Raw genomic sequence first — 16168 nt, forward strand, 5'->3', positions numbered from 1 at the left:
GTTCCTATCACCTTCTAGCAATCTAAGAATACTTAGAGAATTGAAATCCAGGCGACAAAATCGAGATAACAAATACTAAATGGCAGATAACATCTCAAATCTCGTATGTAGAGATCTTTTCACGATGGCGATAATGGCAAATACACAAAATCGAGTGGTTACAACAACAATTTATACCATACAACACACGATTGTAAGAAGATCAAGATCATCTAACAGGTGGACACGACATAATGCTCGCGCTTATTATGGTAATTGAAATCTTCAACCACAAAAAAATCTACAAAATTTTCAATTTATATCACCATTTTAATGATGTAGAATCAATAATTTCTCAAAATACCCAATAATTTCTCAAAATCCCCAATTCAATTTTTTTCTTTATGAAATCATTATTTTAAAATAACTTGAAACCTCTCAATGTTGGTTTTAGATAATAATAATTCGAGATATAAACTAATAAAAACACTAATTTGAGGTTAATTTGACTATTTTTATCTATGGGCCTTGGGCCGGTCGGTGGAGTATAGACAGAAGTTCCGGCGGTGGAGACAGTGAAATTGACTTGATCGGCTTTAAACGCGGTGGGTGGGAAAGATTTTATGGAAAATATATTTTATTTATATTTATATAATTAGGCACAAAATCAACGAACAAAAGGGAAACACTTTCGTGATTGTTTCTCTCTCTTCTTCGTTTCTACTACGCGAAAGATCCCCACAAATCGAGAAATAGAGGGAGGATCATCATCCTTTGTTTTTGATCCTCTAATTTTATGAAACGGTATACTCATTATCGTCGCGTTCCATGATTTTTGTTTGATAACAAAGAGGTTTAATCGGCGACGACGATCTCCATTCTAGGAAATTCTCCGGCCGATCAGTTATGTTGTCCCTACAGACCGATCCTAGACAAGCTCAACAACAGCAATTTCAGCAGCAGCAGCAGCAGCAGAAGCAACACCAGTTGTTGCAGCAGGCTGCTAGGGTTTCGTATAATAATGGCGATCATCACCGTGAATCTTCGTTTGTTTTGTCAACGGAAATTGATCCTTCATCGGCTAACGTCAATCTTAAACTGTCGCAAGGACTTGAAATTCGTGAAGGTTTAATTTTATTTTGTTATTTACGGTTTAGATTATATGATAATGCCTAGGGTTTGGTTGTTTTTTTGTGCAACTTTCTTTCAACTTTTGGTTGTCTGGGAATCTGGAAGTTTATGCATTTAGGGTTTTAGACTTGAGAATTAAGTAGTTGAAATTTTAAGTCACTACTTGGTGTGTGAGATGATCGTCTGTGGTTTTGTTTTCTTCATAGAGGTTCACAATTCTTAAAAGTTAAAACCTTTCGAGAGATTCCTTTACAAAATTTCTTGTGACACCAAGTTATGGGCAATGTGAACTCTTCTGGAGCAAAATAAGAGGATCAGTTAGATCAGGTGATAAAGAAATTAAAATGATTCAGTTCTTTTTTGGACCAGGTATGAGCAAGAGAGCTAAAGAGGGTGCTTCCATTTGTGAATTGAGGTTGGGATCACATTTGATCACTCAATTTTTGGTGGTCTTTTGACATACCTTTGTGGTTGTTTTGGATGAGGCCTCACTATCTGTTTCCATACCTTTTTTGAAATGTTTAGTTGTTTCTTTGCCATGCAATGTTTTGTTGTGTGTGTGTGTGGGTTTGGGGGGGGGGGGGGGTGACCTGAACATGGTAAATACTCTTTCATTTGAATATTTTGGGTATGTTTTGGTCTTTCAGTATTTCTTTTTTGCGTCTTCTGGCTGAAGAGCTGAACAATAAATAATGCTTAATGTTACAGCTGATGAAGATATGCTCATGTCCCTTGCTCATCAAAAGTACAAGTCTGGAGACTTTAGACTGGCATTAGATCATAGCAAGGCTGTTTATGACAGGAACCCAATGCGAACAGATAATCTTCTTCTCATGGGGGCAATATATTATCAGGTTGGCTATATTCGATCTATAGTTCTATACCTTTCTTGCTTTCTAGTTTAGTCATATTCATGGTTCTCACACACAAACTTTTCCTTTTGTTTCAGTTACATGACTTTGATATGTGTATTGCAAAGAATGAAGAAGCTCTACGGATTGATCGAAATTTTGCTGAGTGCTATGGGAATATGGCAAATGCATGGAAGGTTATAACTTGTTACTGTGTTTTCTGGTGTCTCTTCTCTTCTGTTTTTAAACATTACAGCATTACATAACGAATTTTACTCACTGCATTTTTTTTCTATACAGGAAAAGGGGAATATTGATGTTGCCATTCGCTATTATTTAATTGCAATCGAGGTAAGGTTAAATATATCCCCCCCCCCCCCCCCCCCCCCCCCCCCCCCCTCTCCTCTCTTTTATTCCACTTTGACCTCTTTCTGTTAATCACACTAACCTTGAGAATGATATATGTAGCTTCGCCCTAACTTTGCGGATGCATGGTCAAACTTGGGAAGTGCTTACATGAGGAAAGGAAGGCTAACTGAAGCTGCTCAATGCTGTCGACAGGCTCTTTCTTTGAACCCTCGTTTGGTATGAACTTATGAACTCTAGTCATCTTTATTTTCTGATTTATTGCTTATTTGGTTTCTAATTATATATATTTATTTGGTATATGTCTATGTAGGTTGATGCTCACAGCAACCTTGGGAACTTGATGAAAGCTCAAGGATTGGTTCAAGAAGTAAGAAAACTTGATGCATATGTTTAGTTATCACATTTTCTTTTGTTCCATTGACACTATGCCATAAACATGTTCCCCTGAATAATGCATAGTTTTGACTTTCCAAGAGGCGTTGAAGGTCCTGTTTGGTATTGATTTTTCTAACTCTTATATATGTCTGGTGTTAATTAGTCTCAAGACAGTTCCTGATCACTTTCCCACTTTGTCATTTGAACTTCAGTGGCTTACAATACAATGATCCAGGGGCAAAAGTGGACATAAGTTTTGTCTATCTATACATTCTATCTTTACTTGTCCGAATATCTTTACGAGCTATTCAGAAGAGGAACTTCTTGTCAAAGATTATAAGGCATCATTTTGTGTAGCTCTTGCTATATGTTGAGAAGTGTTTTTTGGACAGGCATACAATTGCTATGTGGAGGCACTCCGTATTCAACCAACTTTTGCTATTGCTTGGTCAAACCTTGCTGGCCTTTTCATGGAGTCACGTGATCTTAATAGGGCACTCCAGTATTACAAGGTATATACATATAATTATTATTATTATTATTCCTTTTTTTGTCAATGACATGCAAATATTATATATGTCTTGTATTACTCTTCCACATTGCAGGAAGCAGTCAAACTTAAGCCAACATTTTCTGATGCCTATTTGAACTTGGGAAATGTATACAAGGTGAATACTTAATTCTTGGTAGATATTAACACAATGAGATTTTTTTCTTTTTAAATTTTTTGCTAAAATTGGGTTGACTTTGCAATTTATATAGGCTTTGGGAATGGCTACAGAAGCTATTGTATGTTATCAGCGTGCTCTTCAGTCTAAACCAGACTATGCCATGGCTTTTGGTGAGTAATAGTAAAAGACTATCATATTTTGTTTCTATCTTTTACATGAACCAAGTATTTGACTTTTACTAAGTTGACTTTTACATTGTTCAGGGAATTTAGCTAGCATATATTATGAGCAAGGTAACTTGGAGATGGCAATTAACCATTATAAGCAGGCTATAGCTCGTGATGCTGGATTTTTAGAAGCATATAATAATCTCGTGAGTTTTTCCTTTTTCATTCTCTTGGATAGTTAATTTTTTGTTTGTTCATGCTTCTAACAATATTCTTTTCACTAGGGAAATGCACTTAAGGATGCTGGCAAAGTTGAAGAAGCCATTCATTGCTACCGTGTAGGTTATCATATTCTTTGCATTTATTTTTTCTTCTCTGAAATCTTTTATTGGCTTAGTTGTGATCAAAGTCTTGTTTTGCATTCTAGCAATGCCTTTCTTTGCAACCTAGTCATCCTCAGGCTCTCACTAATCTTGGAAATATATACATGGAATGGTATGGTTATAAAATTATTTATGTATTACATATTTACATAAAGTAGTAAAAGGTCTAAAATGAGGTTTTTGATATTCAGGAACATGATGACTGCTGCTGCACAATGTTACAAGGCAACTTTAACTGTAACAACAGGATTGTCTGCTCCTTTTAACAATCTAGCCATAATATACAAGCAACAGGTATCAAAATGAAGGAAAACAGGTTGTTATTTTTGCATTTAGGTGTGCTAAAAAGAGTTGATTTATGATTAAACAAACAGGGGAATTATGCGGATGCTATTTCTTGCTACAATGAAGTTCTTCGCATTGATCCTTTAGCAGCTGATGGTCTTGTTAATCGTGGAAACACTTACAAGGAAATTGGGAGAGTTAATGAAGCAATTCAAGACTACTCACATGCAATTGTCATTCGCCCAACCATGGCTGAAGCTCATGCAAACCTTGCTTCAGCTTACAAAGACAGGTTTCTTCACTTCTTTTCGCTTCATTTTAAACAAATAATATACTTAACTTGGTCAAATGGTCAATTTGTATTTTGAACACCTACACTTGTAATTTGTAGTGGACATGTGGAAGCAGCTATCAAAAGCTATCGTCAAGCATTAGCCATACGTTCTGACTTTCCTGAAGCAACTTGTAATCTGCTACACACGTTACAGGTATTTCTTGCATTTACATTTTAGCCCTTTTTTCGTGAATCGTATTTGTAATTTCTCATTTTCTCTACTACTTGCTAATCAGACAGTTTTTGATACTTATTTTTTTTTTTCTAGTGTGTATGCGACTGGGATGACAGGAAAAGAATGTTTATTGAAGTTGAAAATATACTCAGAAGACAAATCAAGGTTTTGACAATATTACATTTTTAGCCTTTTGGTCTTGTTATGACATAGTTGATAGTTTTACTTGACTTGACTTGACTTTTTCCATCCAGATGTCGGTTATTCCTAGCGTGCAACCTTTCCATGCGATTGCATACCCCCTTGATCCACTCCTTGCACTTGAAATCAGGTAGTTTTATAAATTAGACTTATGAATTACTTGATATAATTATAAAATATTAATTGGGTTCCTTTTTTTTTTTTTAAATAGTCGCAAATATGCTGCACATTGTTCTGTAATTGCAAGCCGTTTCTCTCTTCCTCCTTTCAAACATCCTCTTCCATTGCCAATAAAGATCACAGGAGGCTACAATCGACTGAAAATCGGGTACTTATATAAACTCCTCATTTATTTTACATCTTATTACTTATATAAATGCATCAATGCTGTACATTGTATGTATTTTTTAAATTTATTTCTTAGTATGGATCCTAAAACAATGTGTTATACTTGTAGATATGTGAGCAGTGATTTTGGAAACCATCCACTATCACATTTGATGGGATCTGTATTTGGCATGCATAATAGAGAAAACGTTGAGGTTTGTTGGTGTATAGTTTTTGTAATTATTATGAATTTTTAATTTTAATTTGTTGTTTGAAAATTAGGTGTTCTGCTATGCTTTGAGTCCAAATGATGGGAGTGAATGGAGGGTTAGGATCCAGTCAGAAGCAGAACATTTTAAGGATGTGTCAGCAATGACTTCTGATATGATTGCAAGGCTTATAAATGAGGATCAGATACAAATACTTATCAATCTCAATGGTTATACCAAGGTATGAATATAATTAAATTCAACCATCATTTTCACTTCATCAGTTTCTTGTTTCTATAATATATTTATATATTCCAGGGGGCAAGAAATGAAATATTTGCTCTGCAACCAGCTCCCATTCAAGTCTCATATATGGGATTCCCTGGCACAACTGGTGCTAACTACATACAGTATTTGGTCACTGATGAAGTAAAGGATTTTCTTTTTATCTCTTTTTTTTAAAAAAAAAATCTCATTTTTACTAGATGCTTAAATGTTTAACCTTACTTACAGTTTGTCTCTCCAACTCGGTTTGCTCATATTTACTCTGAGAAGCTCGTTCATCTCCCTCATTGCTACTTTGTGAATGATTACAAGCAGGTAAAGTTGTAAATGTAGTTTGATTAATTTGTTATTGTTATAATCGACTAGATTTTTCATATTTTGTTAGATTTTTTAAAGCAACATCTGCTCTTTTTTGTTAATGGTTGTGTGCAGAAAAACCTTGATGTGCTGGATGTAAACTGCCAGCCCAAACGTTCAGCTTACGGATTGCCTGAAAACAAGTTCATATTTGCTTGTTTTAATCAGCTTTACAAGATGGATCCTGAAATTTTCATCACTTGGTAACATTAAACATATATCTATATATATCTCGGTTTCTATTACTCTTGTAAGTAACATTAACATTTAACATAATGTTTGTTGTTTGTTTGTTTGTTTCAGGTGCAATATTTTAAAGCGCGTTCCCAATAGTGCCCTTTGGCTTCTCAGGTTCCCAGCTGCTGGTGAAATGAGACTTCGTGCCTGTATGTCATTTTTAATCCTCTTATTATATAAAAATAAAACTATAGTTTGAATGTTGTAATAAGAAGAAATAAAAGTAGGATGCTATTTCTTACATGTTTTTTTTTTGGTTGGGTAATGTGTAGATGCTGCTGCACAGGGTGTGCAACCAGACCAGATTATTTTCACAGATGTTGCTATGAAGAACGAACACATCAGACGCAGTTCTTTGGCAGATCTTTGCCTTGATACGTAAAACCCCCTCCCTATTTTTTTTTGTTTAATTATATTATAGTTAAGTCCTTATAGTTTTGTGATTATGTTAAAATAGGCCCCTATGTAACGCGCATACAACAGGGACAGATGTTCTCTGGGCTGGTTTGCCAATGGTGACGCTTCCCCTTGAGAAAATGGCCACTAGAGTTGCTGGTTCACTCTGCTTAGCCACTGGAGTTGGTGAGGAAATGATTGTTAACAGGTTTGTGCAACTTTTGCTGCTTTTTTAAACCTCAAGGGCTGGAATTGAAATATTCTGATTTAACTTTTTGTTTTGGAAATTATGAAGTATGAAAGAGTATGAAGAGAGGGCGGTGTATCTTGCTTTAAACCGGTCGAAACTTGAAGAGCTGAAGAGCAAACTTAAGTTATCACGCCTTACTTGTCCTCTCTTTGACACATCCCGCTGGGTAAGCTCTCGGAATTGGAACTTGCTATTCCATTCCATTCCCAAATGGAAGGAATTGAATTCCATTCATTTTTTTTTATCAAAGACCAAAATACCCTTATTTGTACTATAGTTATATGTTTTAAGAGGATTATTATTATTAATTTTTATTTTTTTGTAGGTGAAAAACTTGGAAAGAGCGTATTTTAAGATGTGGAATGTACACTGTTTGGGTGAACAACCTCAGCACTTGAAAGTGGTGGAGAATGATACAGAATATCCTTATGATCGTTAGTGATAGATGACAATCGCATGGTAGGTGAGGCATCAGTGTGTTGTTGATGAGTGGGAAGAGAATGTAAATTGGTATAATAATAATAATATTAATAATTATAATATTGTGCTTGTCTAGGACGCTGAATATTTAAAGAACAGATATATATATATATATATGGTTTGTAGTATGTGAGTGACAGGTATATGAGAATGTCAGATGGTTCAACTCAAGTTACTCGTATGCTTATGCTGTTATTGTTATCATTTATCAAAATATGACCTTACCTCATCTCATCTTTGGTTCAACTCAAGTTTTTGTATTTGAATGTTGGTTGGATGTGGATGAGGATGAGTAATGAAGAAGAGATTGTGTCTGGAGTAAAAAAAAAATCAAGTATGAATGATGATTCTTCATATAGATACATAACTTATGAAAAAACCTATTGAGTTCTAGGAAATTTTATAATTATTAAAAAATTATATGTTTTATGAATTTTAGGATACAAGGTTTTTCAATTGATTTTAGACAAAAAAATGGTCTCTGGTATGTTTTTTTTTTCCAAGTTTAGTCAAAATTTTGATTTTTTTTTGGTTTTATGGTCAAAAGAGGTAGTTTGTTTGTTGAATTAGTCTCTAATAAACTTGAAAAGACTAATCTATCCTTTTAATTTTGTTTTTCTATTTTCTTAAACATTTTTCTTTTTATTTAAAATTTAAAAAATAAAAACAAATAAAGAGAGGGCCATCTCTCTCTCTCCACACACACACACATACTTAAACATCTTTTTCTCTATCCCTGTTCATCGGCATCCTCGTTTACTTATCACCGTGCATCAAAGGGTGAGTTTACCCTTTCTCCCTCTTCTATTGAAACCTCCAAATCAATTGGAACCGTTTTAAACACAACCAAACTTGAGATTGGATCGAGAACCCATTCAGAGGAAACCATCATCCATTTGAGACACATTTATTCACTTATTCAATCTCATTGAAACAACATAAATCAACCAACACAAACCTATAAATATTTTCATCAAATGACCATCGATAATAAAGCAACAGTCACAATCAAATATGACTTTGTTCAATCATCTTTCAACAAACATATCCCCAACAACATCAATTTAGAATTTTAGATCAAACAGGATAAAAGGTAGAAAGTGAAGAACTTGAGAGATGAAAAAATAAGAACCCTAAAATCATCAACGGATTTGTTCTATGGAAGAGATGTCGACACTAGTAGATATGTTCTATGGCAGATGAATCTTGACATTTGGATCGTCGAGCTGGCCACCGGCAACATCAAGGTTCACGTCGGTTGCAACAGAAATCCTGCTTTTCGAGCTGTAATGGGGTTTCTTTTTGAGCGATGGATCCAAAACCATTATCGTTCCACCAAAATCATTCTCCTTATGACTATCCTCAGAAAATACAGACGGTCAATCCACACTCTACCAAAACCATTATCGTTCCACCAATATCATTCTCCGTATGACTATCCCCTGAAAATACAGGCGGTCAATCCACAGACTCTACCACTGGAAATCAAAAACACAAACCATGGATCATACTCCATTCGATAATGGTTCAGAAGAGAGAAAGATCGAGAAATATTGACGCCATTTATGAACTGGTTAAGAGCTTGTACATCTTCGAGTGTGTGTGGAGCAGCCATGAAAATAGAGCTCGATGAAAACGATGATCAGGAGGAAAGGAGATGAAAGATAACCCATTTAAGAGCAAACTTAGAAAAAAAAAGGATTTGATCATGAAATATTGAAAATGAATATTTGGGGAAAATGTGTGTGTGTGTGTGTGAGAGTGAGTGAGTGTGTTAGTCTGTGAGTGAGAGAGAGGCCCCCTCTTTATTTGTTTTTACTATTAAAAATTTAAATAAAAGGGAAAAATGTTTAAAAAAACAAGAAAACAAATCAAAAGGATAGATTAGTCTTTTCAAGTTTAATAGAGACTAATTCCACAAACAAACTACCTCAAAAAGACCATGAAGCCAAAAAGAAATCGAGATTTGACCTAAACCTCGAAAAAAATGTATAGCACAAAGACCATTTTTGTAGTTTTGTCTTGATTTTATACTATTCAAACATTTTTTTCTTATCTGCCAAACAACATCCGGTAATGATTCATTACACCACGTTTAAATATGACAATGAAATAATATAGATTCATTCATTTACTTCCTCAACTCCGTTCTTTCATTATTCCATTCAAGCTTATCAAACAACCAAACAGACCTTAAAATTTTTTCAACAAAAGTTGTTTATATCATAATTTACTAAATAGACATGTGTTATAATATAAGCGTCAATTTGAAAAAAATAGATGATATTTTGCACCAAAGTCTAAAAATACTCTTGTTTTTAAACATAAAGAAATAAAGAAGCATGCGATTACCAAAAATACTAGACCCACTAAACACATCAAGACAAATAGAATATTAACAGTTGTCATTGAGTACCATGATTTACCATTTGCACTTGTTGTTATTATTTATATTTTATTTTGTTATTAATAATATAAAGTGTTAGTATAATTTAACAATTTTAAACTACAATTATTAGAGTAAATTACTGAAATCGTCCCTATGGTTTGGTAAAAATTACACGTTTGGTCCCTAACTTTTTTTTGCACTCGAATCGTCCTTATGGTTTGATTTTGTTGTATTTTTCGTCCCTATGGTTTGGTCAAAATTACACGTTTGGTCCCTAACTTTATGTATGTAAGGGATGAAAAACGCAACAAAATCAAACCTCAGGACGAAAAACGCAACAAAATCTAACTATAGGGACGATCCGAGTGCAAAAAAAAAGTTAGGACCAAACACGCAATTTTGACCAAACCATAGGGACGATTTCAGTAATTTACTCCAATTATTATTATTACTTAATATCTATTTAGTATGAATCTAAGTATTAAACGAGTATAAAATGTAGTTTTTTTTTAATGAAAGATTTGAAAAGACGTGGAAGATATATTATTTTTTTCATTTTTTTTTCTTGTCTTTGAAATCTATTAATGGTTTTATTGTTAACGAGCTTATAATATAATATTTTCTTTTTTGAAAATTACTGATTAAATGCAAGACTACCTTAAAAAAGCCCTAACATGTAAAAGACTATATTTTTGTCATTTTACGTAAGTAATTGGCTTTCTTATCAATCTATGTTTAGAAAATAAAACCATGATTTTTTCATAAACAATACCAAAATTTTGAGATTTTATTGTAGATTTCTCTGTCAAACATGAACAAATAATTATATCCCATAGAAAATTTGGACCCTGGAAAAATGTTTCTCAAGCATTCGACCTAATAAAATGAAAACCGCAATTAGAAAGTATCATGCTATTCTTAATATCAGTTCATGATCTTAATATTTCCGATTGAAGAGATATGTTTGGTGTGTTGCAAGACATGTTTGAACTAGTTTGGAGAGCATGCAGTTTACTGTAAACAACTTCTAGGGTTCAAATAACGACATGATATGCAATTTGACATATTTAAACACGTCGGAGTTTCTACCAAGAAAGAGGCACTTGTGAATATCTTGACTGACCCGACAAAAGGAAGGTCAACACGTTTGTGTGGACCTTACTACGATATCCCTTCTGGTGGGATTGAGGGCTGGGGGTTTCAAGGCATGACAAACTGCTTTGAAAGCTGCTACATGCAAAGTCATAAAATATGAGAAAGCGTGTTTGGAAAATCAACACGTCTTCATACTGTCACATCCCGAAACCGATGGCGGAAACGTTCCGGGGCGGAGGACGTCATGTATAGCATCACAACCAATGAATAACAACAATCATAGCAACACAACCATTACAGTGAATATTTGAATAAAATGTTTACATCTGTTTGAAACTCAGTTTGAAATACATCCAATAGTTTTACAAAATAACAACTTAAAATCTCTAAATGCTTCGGTTCCTCGAAAATCCAACAAGTACCTGTCTACTGATTTCCTGAGAATACAAGCAGTTTGAAAAATATCAGCATAAAGCTGGTGAGTTCAAAAGCAGTAATTTGTAATGAAAACTTATTGATAAGCGAGCCGAAATGATTATGTAGTTTCAAGAAAATCCGATATTTTCTTTTGTGAAAAACGTAGTGTGATCGATTTCATACACAACCATGAATGTTCATTTCTGAAAATCGTATAGATATGCAAAATACTACTTCATGTGACTAGCTAAAGCTAATCATGAAGTATACGTATTTAAATGTAAAACCGTAGCATAAATGATTCGGTTATTGAAAACCCTAGCTCAGCCAGTATGCATAGTGTGTTTAGTTCTATTTGGTATAAATAAAACTACTGAAGAAAACCAGGTTGGTAAACTATCGGTGATTTATACATAATGTGAGTCGTATAACCATGCTTGATATGACTAGAGACCTTTCCAACGTTCTTCAGGCGTTGACGTTAAATGACATTTGTACATCTTAGGCGTGCTCGCCAAACTGTAGCTAACAGTCCAGATGTGGGATTGTCAATCCTGAATAGATCTATTCACAAACCTCACGCTCTCCCTCCAGGAGACTCTGGTTATACAGTGGTAGGATTTATCCTTCTACACCTAAGGGTACAGTAATGAAGTAGCGTCTCACAGTATCATACAATCTAGTTTACATGTAATGCAGTAACGTTCTACCGTATTGAAAATCCGAAGGTATACCACGTATAGTGATAAGTTACAGCTATGAAAATCATGATAAAACAGTGATATAAACTATAAACAGTTTTTGTTCCAGTGCATATGTTTAGTAGAGAAGTTCCTATGCTTGATAAGTTTTTAGAGAAATCCCAAACTATACCGATTATAGTTTGCATATATAACGTAACGAATAACGTGTCCGGAAAACTATGCAATTTTGTGAAAATGTCCCTTATGCTCAACATACTGCAAAAGGGAAATAAAGTATGAAATTTGCATAAGTTTGATGTATATTCTTGAAAACATTTATGTTTAGCTTGTATTCCCCCCCCCCCCTGAAAACCTTAAAAATACAGAAAAATGTAGGGGTATGAACTCACAACTGGTGCATGAAATTGTTGACTGAAATGAAGATCCTCGAGTTGTTGCACGTGACACTTAACGAAATCCTATTGTCAAATAAATACATATATGCATGTAAATTAGCGATTTCGATGAATAAAGTGTCGGAAAACACTTGAATTTGGTTGATGAATGTTACCGAGACTTGTTTGAATCGAAGGAATGAGTTTACAGCCTTAGAACTCGAGTTTACGGTCTCTGAAGATGGGTTTACGGTTTTTGAAATGAGTTTACGGTTTCTGAAATGAGTTTACGGTTTCAACAGGTGGCTGAGTTTACGGCCGTAAACTCAAGGACTGGGTTTACGGTCTTTGAAGCTTGGACCGAAAACTCGGAAAACGAGGTTTTGAATGCAAATTTTGATGCGAGAAGTGATTCCAGACGCTCCAAAGTGCTCCAAAAGGTGTTCTTCGACGTTTCCCGGAGTCTAAAAGCGTTTTTGTGAGTTTACGGTTGTAGAACTTAGAGAGAGAAGAGGAGAGAATGTGGCCAGAAAATGTTCTAAGGAGAGTGGGGGTATCGTATTTATAGGGTGAAAGTGGGGGCCACTCGTCACTGACCGTAAACAGAGTTTACGGTCGTAAACGAGTTTACGGCCATAATCCCCTTTAGACAAAAAAAATGTTGATTTTCGATATTTTCAGGTTCATGCGCGATTTTTGGTTTCGACTCGTAAACAATTTATTTAAGCATAACTAGATTATTTTATTAAACCAAAATTTTGACGGAAAGTTAACGGATCTGAAATTTCATTAACGAAAATGCATAACAGAAAACGGAAAAAGTTTCGGGTTGTCACATCATCCCCCTGTTAGAGAGAATTTTATCCCGAAATTCGAACCTAGAATACAAATCATGGATTAGGAAAGAGATGCGGATACTTCCATTTCATCTAATCTTCGCGCTCCCACGTGAATTCAGGCCTCCGCTTGGCATTCCAGCGGACCTTCACTATAGGGATGCGACTTTGTTTCGTTCGTTTGACTTCCCGATCCATGATTTCGACAGGTTCTTCCACGAAGTTGAGGTTCTCGTTGATTTTTATCTCGTCGAGAGGAATCACAAGTGTCTCATCAGACAGACACTTCTTTAGGTTCGACACGTGGAAAACAGGATGAATGTTGTTGAGTTCTCGCGGTAGCAGGAGTTTGTATGCTACGGGACCGATCCTAGCAAGGATCTCGAATGGTCCGATGTACCTTGGGTTTAGCTTTCCACGCTTTCCGAAGCGTATCATGCCTTTCCAGGGTGAGACCTTCAGAAGGACACGGTCACCAACCCGGAACTCCAAGGGTTTACGTCTCTTATCGGCGTAGCTCTTTTGTCTATCTCGAGAGGCTTTCAGTCATTCCCGGATTTGTACAATCCTCTTAGTTGCCTCTCGGATGATTTCAGGACCGGTGAGAGTACTGTCGGGGATTTGACCCCTGGCTAGCTGCGTGTTGCCCACCTCAACCCAGCACAGCGGGGATCTGCACTTACGGCCATAGAGGGCTTCAAACGGCGCAACCTTGATGCTGGTATGGTAGCTGTTGTTGTAGGAAAATTCAACCAAAGGAAGATGTTTGGCCACCAATAGAGTTGTTTGAGATCTAGATACATTTTATCCGAACCTGGGTGAATAGAGTATTTAGTCTTGTGAGCCTCATTCATGACAACCTCTCTGTAACCACCGAACTTTGGGGTCCAGATTCGGTTCATGAAATAGTAGACTCCGTCTCCCTTGATCTCTAGATTCTTTTTTCCATTCCTCTCAAGGCTTCACCTGGCATGCTCTCTGGTTTTAAGGCTTCCAGCTAAGCCTCTCTGATCTGCGCGGACAGGTGGGAATGGATGGTCATTGTTAGTGCCTTCACCTTACGCCCTGAATACTCCTTTCGACTGAGGGCGTCTGCTACCACATTTGCCTTGCCGGGATGGTAGCGGATTTCGCACTCGTAGTCACTGAGTAGCTCGACCTATCGTCGCTGTCTCATGTTTAACTCCTTCTGATTAAAGATGTGCTGTAAGCTCTTATGGTCGGTGAAGATAGTGCACTGGGTTCCATAGAGATAGTGTCTCCAGATCTTTAACGCAAAGACCACTGCTCCCAACTCCAAATCATGAGTTGTGTGATTGACCTCATGTGTTTTCAACTGCCTCGAGGCATAGGCGATAACCTTTCTGCGTTGCATGAGCACACAGCCTAGGCCCTGATTGGATGCATCACGGTAGACCATGAAGTCTTCTGTCCCTTCGGGCAGGGACAAGTTAGGTGCGCTGCACAGGGCCTGCTTCAATGTTTGAAACGCAGTGTCTTGCTTGACTCCCCAACTGAAGGTTACACCCTTTTGTGTCACACCCCCAAACCAGACGACGGAAATGTCCGGGGGTGGAGGACTTCATTTGTAGTATCACAACACATGTATCATAGTAATCAAAGCACAAATAACCATTGTATTTAAAAGTATAATATTTACATGTGTTCAATCATTGTATATTGAAACCAAAATAGTTGTACAAAAGAAGAAGATAAGACTCCTAATGGCTCCATCTTCTCAAAAAGCTCGGGGAGTACCTGTTATTATTTCCCTGATAATACAAGTAATTTGAAAAGAGAGTATCAACAATAAGTTGAGTGAGTACATAAGTCTTTATGTTTGAATGGGTGTCTTTGTATTTTGAATATGAAAACACTTCTAGAAAATCCCATATTTTCTGTGGTATGTGAAAAGTAGTTTTATTCCCATAAAACCGTCTTATTTGTAAACCAATGTATTTGTAAAACTTGTATTTGAGAGTGTGTCTGGCTTCACCAGCTATTATTGAAAACTATAGTATACCATTGTACTTTGCATTTTGTAAACTGGTACTTTGAAGATATACTTACGTTTAATTGTTTATACACTAACGTGTTGTTAATATCTTTTTAATGAGTTATTATAACCATACTAAGACATGAACGCCTGAAACAAACGCCTGATGAGCGCTTAAACTGTTGATAACAATCGCCACTCATTGGCGTGTATGCTTGACTGTAGCTAGCAGCCTGAGTGCAGGGTTGTCAATCCCGATATAGATCTACACACAACTTGTTTTCGATCCCCGGACTGGAGATTCTGGTTATAATGTCAGGGCTTTACCTTGGTTGTCTAAAATGAATTAAACAACCTGAATTGAATGTCTCATAAAAAGCATATAAACGTTACATGTATATTAGTTATGAAAACCCAATCATTCTGAAATAAATGATTGACAGTATGTTCTTGACTCAGTATCCCGAACATGTACTTGATAAGTGTAAACCCTTGATTTGTTTTGAATTAAAACCCTTGTTGCATGTAAAACAGTGTATTCATATGAATTATTGTTCTATGTATCATAAATTATACCTATTATAATTTATATGTACTTTATGAATTGGTAAATAACTATTTTTGCATGTAATCCTTTGCTCAACATGTTACAAAGGGTGATTAAACTGATGAAATAACCTTTATTTTTATATACATATACAATTTTATATATAAGTAAAATTTGAACGACCTTCGGACAAATAACTGGTACTATAAGTCCATATCCAAACAAGGAAAAGGACCTAGAATGAATTATTAGTCCTAAGCATTTTAAATCTTATTTATATTAAATTATATATACAAATATGTATATTTGGGAAAAATATAAGTTTATAAAAGAGTTCAATATTTAAAG

The 16168-nt window shown here is 35.6% G+C and overlaps 1 protein-coding gene across 1 annotated transcript; it reads left to right on the forward strand.

Moving 5' to 3' along the window:
- Positions 1-645: 645 nt before the first annotated feature.
- On the forward strand, positions 646-7590 carry SEC (Tetratricopeptide repeat (TPR)-like superfamily protein). The gene is made up of 28 exons (XM_079024530.1): positions 646-1105; positions 1819-1964; positions 2060-2158; positions 2262-2312; positions 2430-2546; positions 2641-2697; positions 3098-3217; positions 3311-3373; positions 3468-3546; positions 3640-3749; positions 3828-3881; positions 3971-4038; positions 4118-4220; positions 4301-4503; positions 4603-4699; positions 4814-4885; positions 4975-5051; positions 5133-5249; positions 5379-5463; positions 5531-5698; positions 5776-5886; positions 5971-6057; positions 6175-6302; positions 6403-6485; positions 6609-6714; positions 6794-6940; positions 7028-7148; positions 7308-7590. Exons 1-28 carry the CDS (start codon positions 886-888, stop codon positions 7419-7421), a joined length of 3003 nt encoding a protein of 1000 aa, XP_078880656.1. The 5' UTR covers positions 646-885; the 3' UTR covers positions 7422-7590.
- The last annotated feature ends 8578 nt before the right edge of the window (positions 7591-16168 follow it).

The sequence above is a fragment of the Lactuca serriola genome, chromosome 2 (genome assembly GCF_051521515.1).
Source record: "Lactuca serriola cultivar US96UC23 chromosome 2, Lser_US96UC23_V15, whole genome shotgun sequence".
Lineage (NCBI taxonomy): Eukaryota > Viridiplantae > Streptophyta > Magnoliopsida > Asterales > Asteraceae > Lactuca > Lactuca serriola.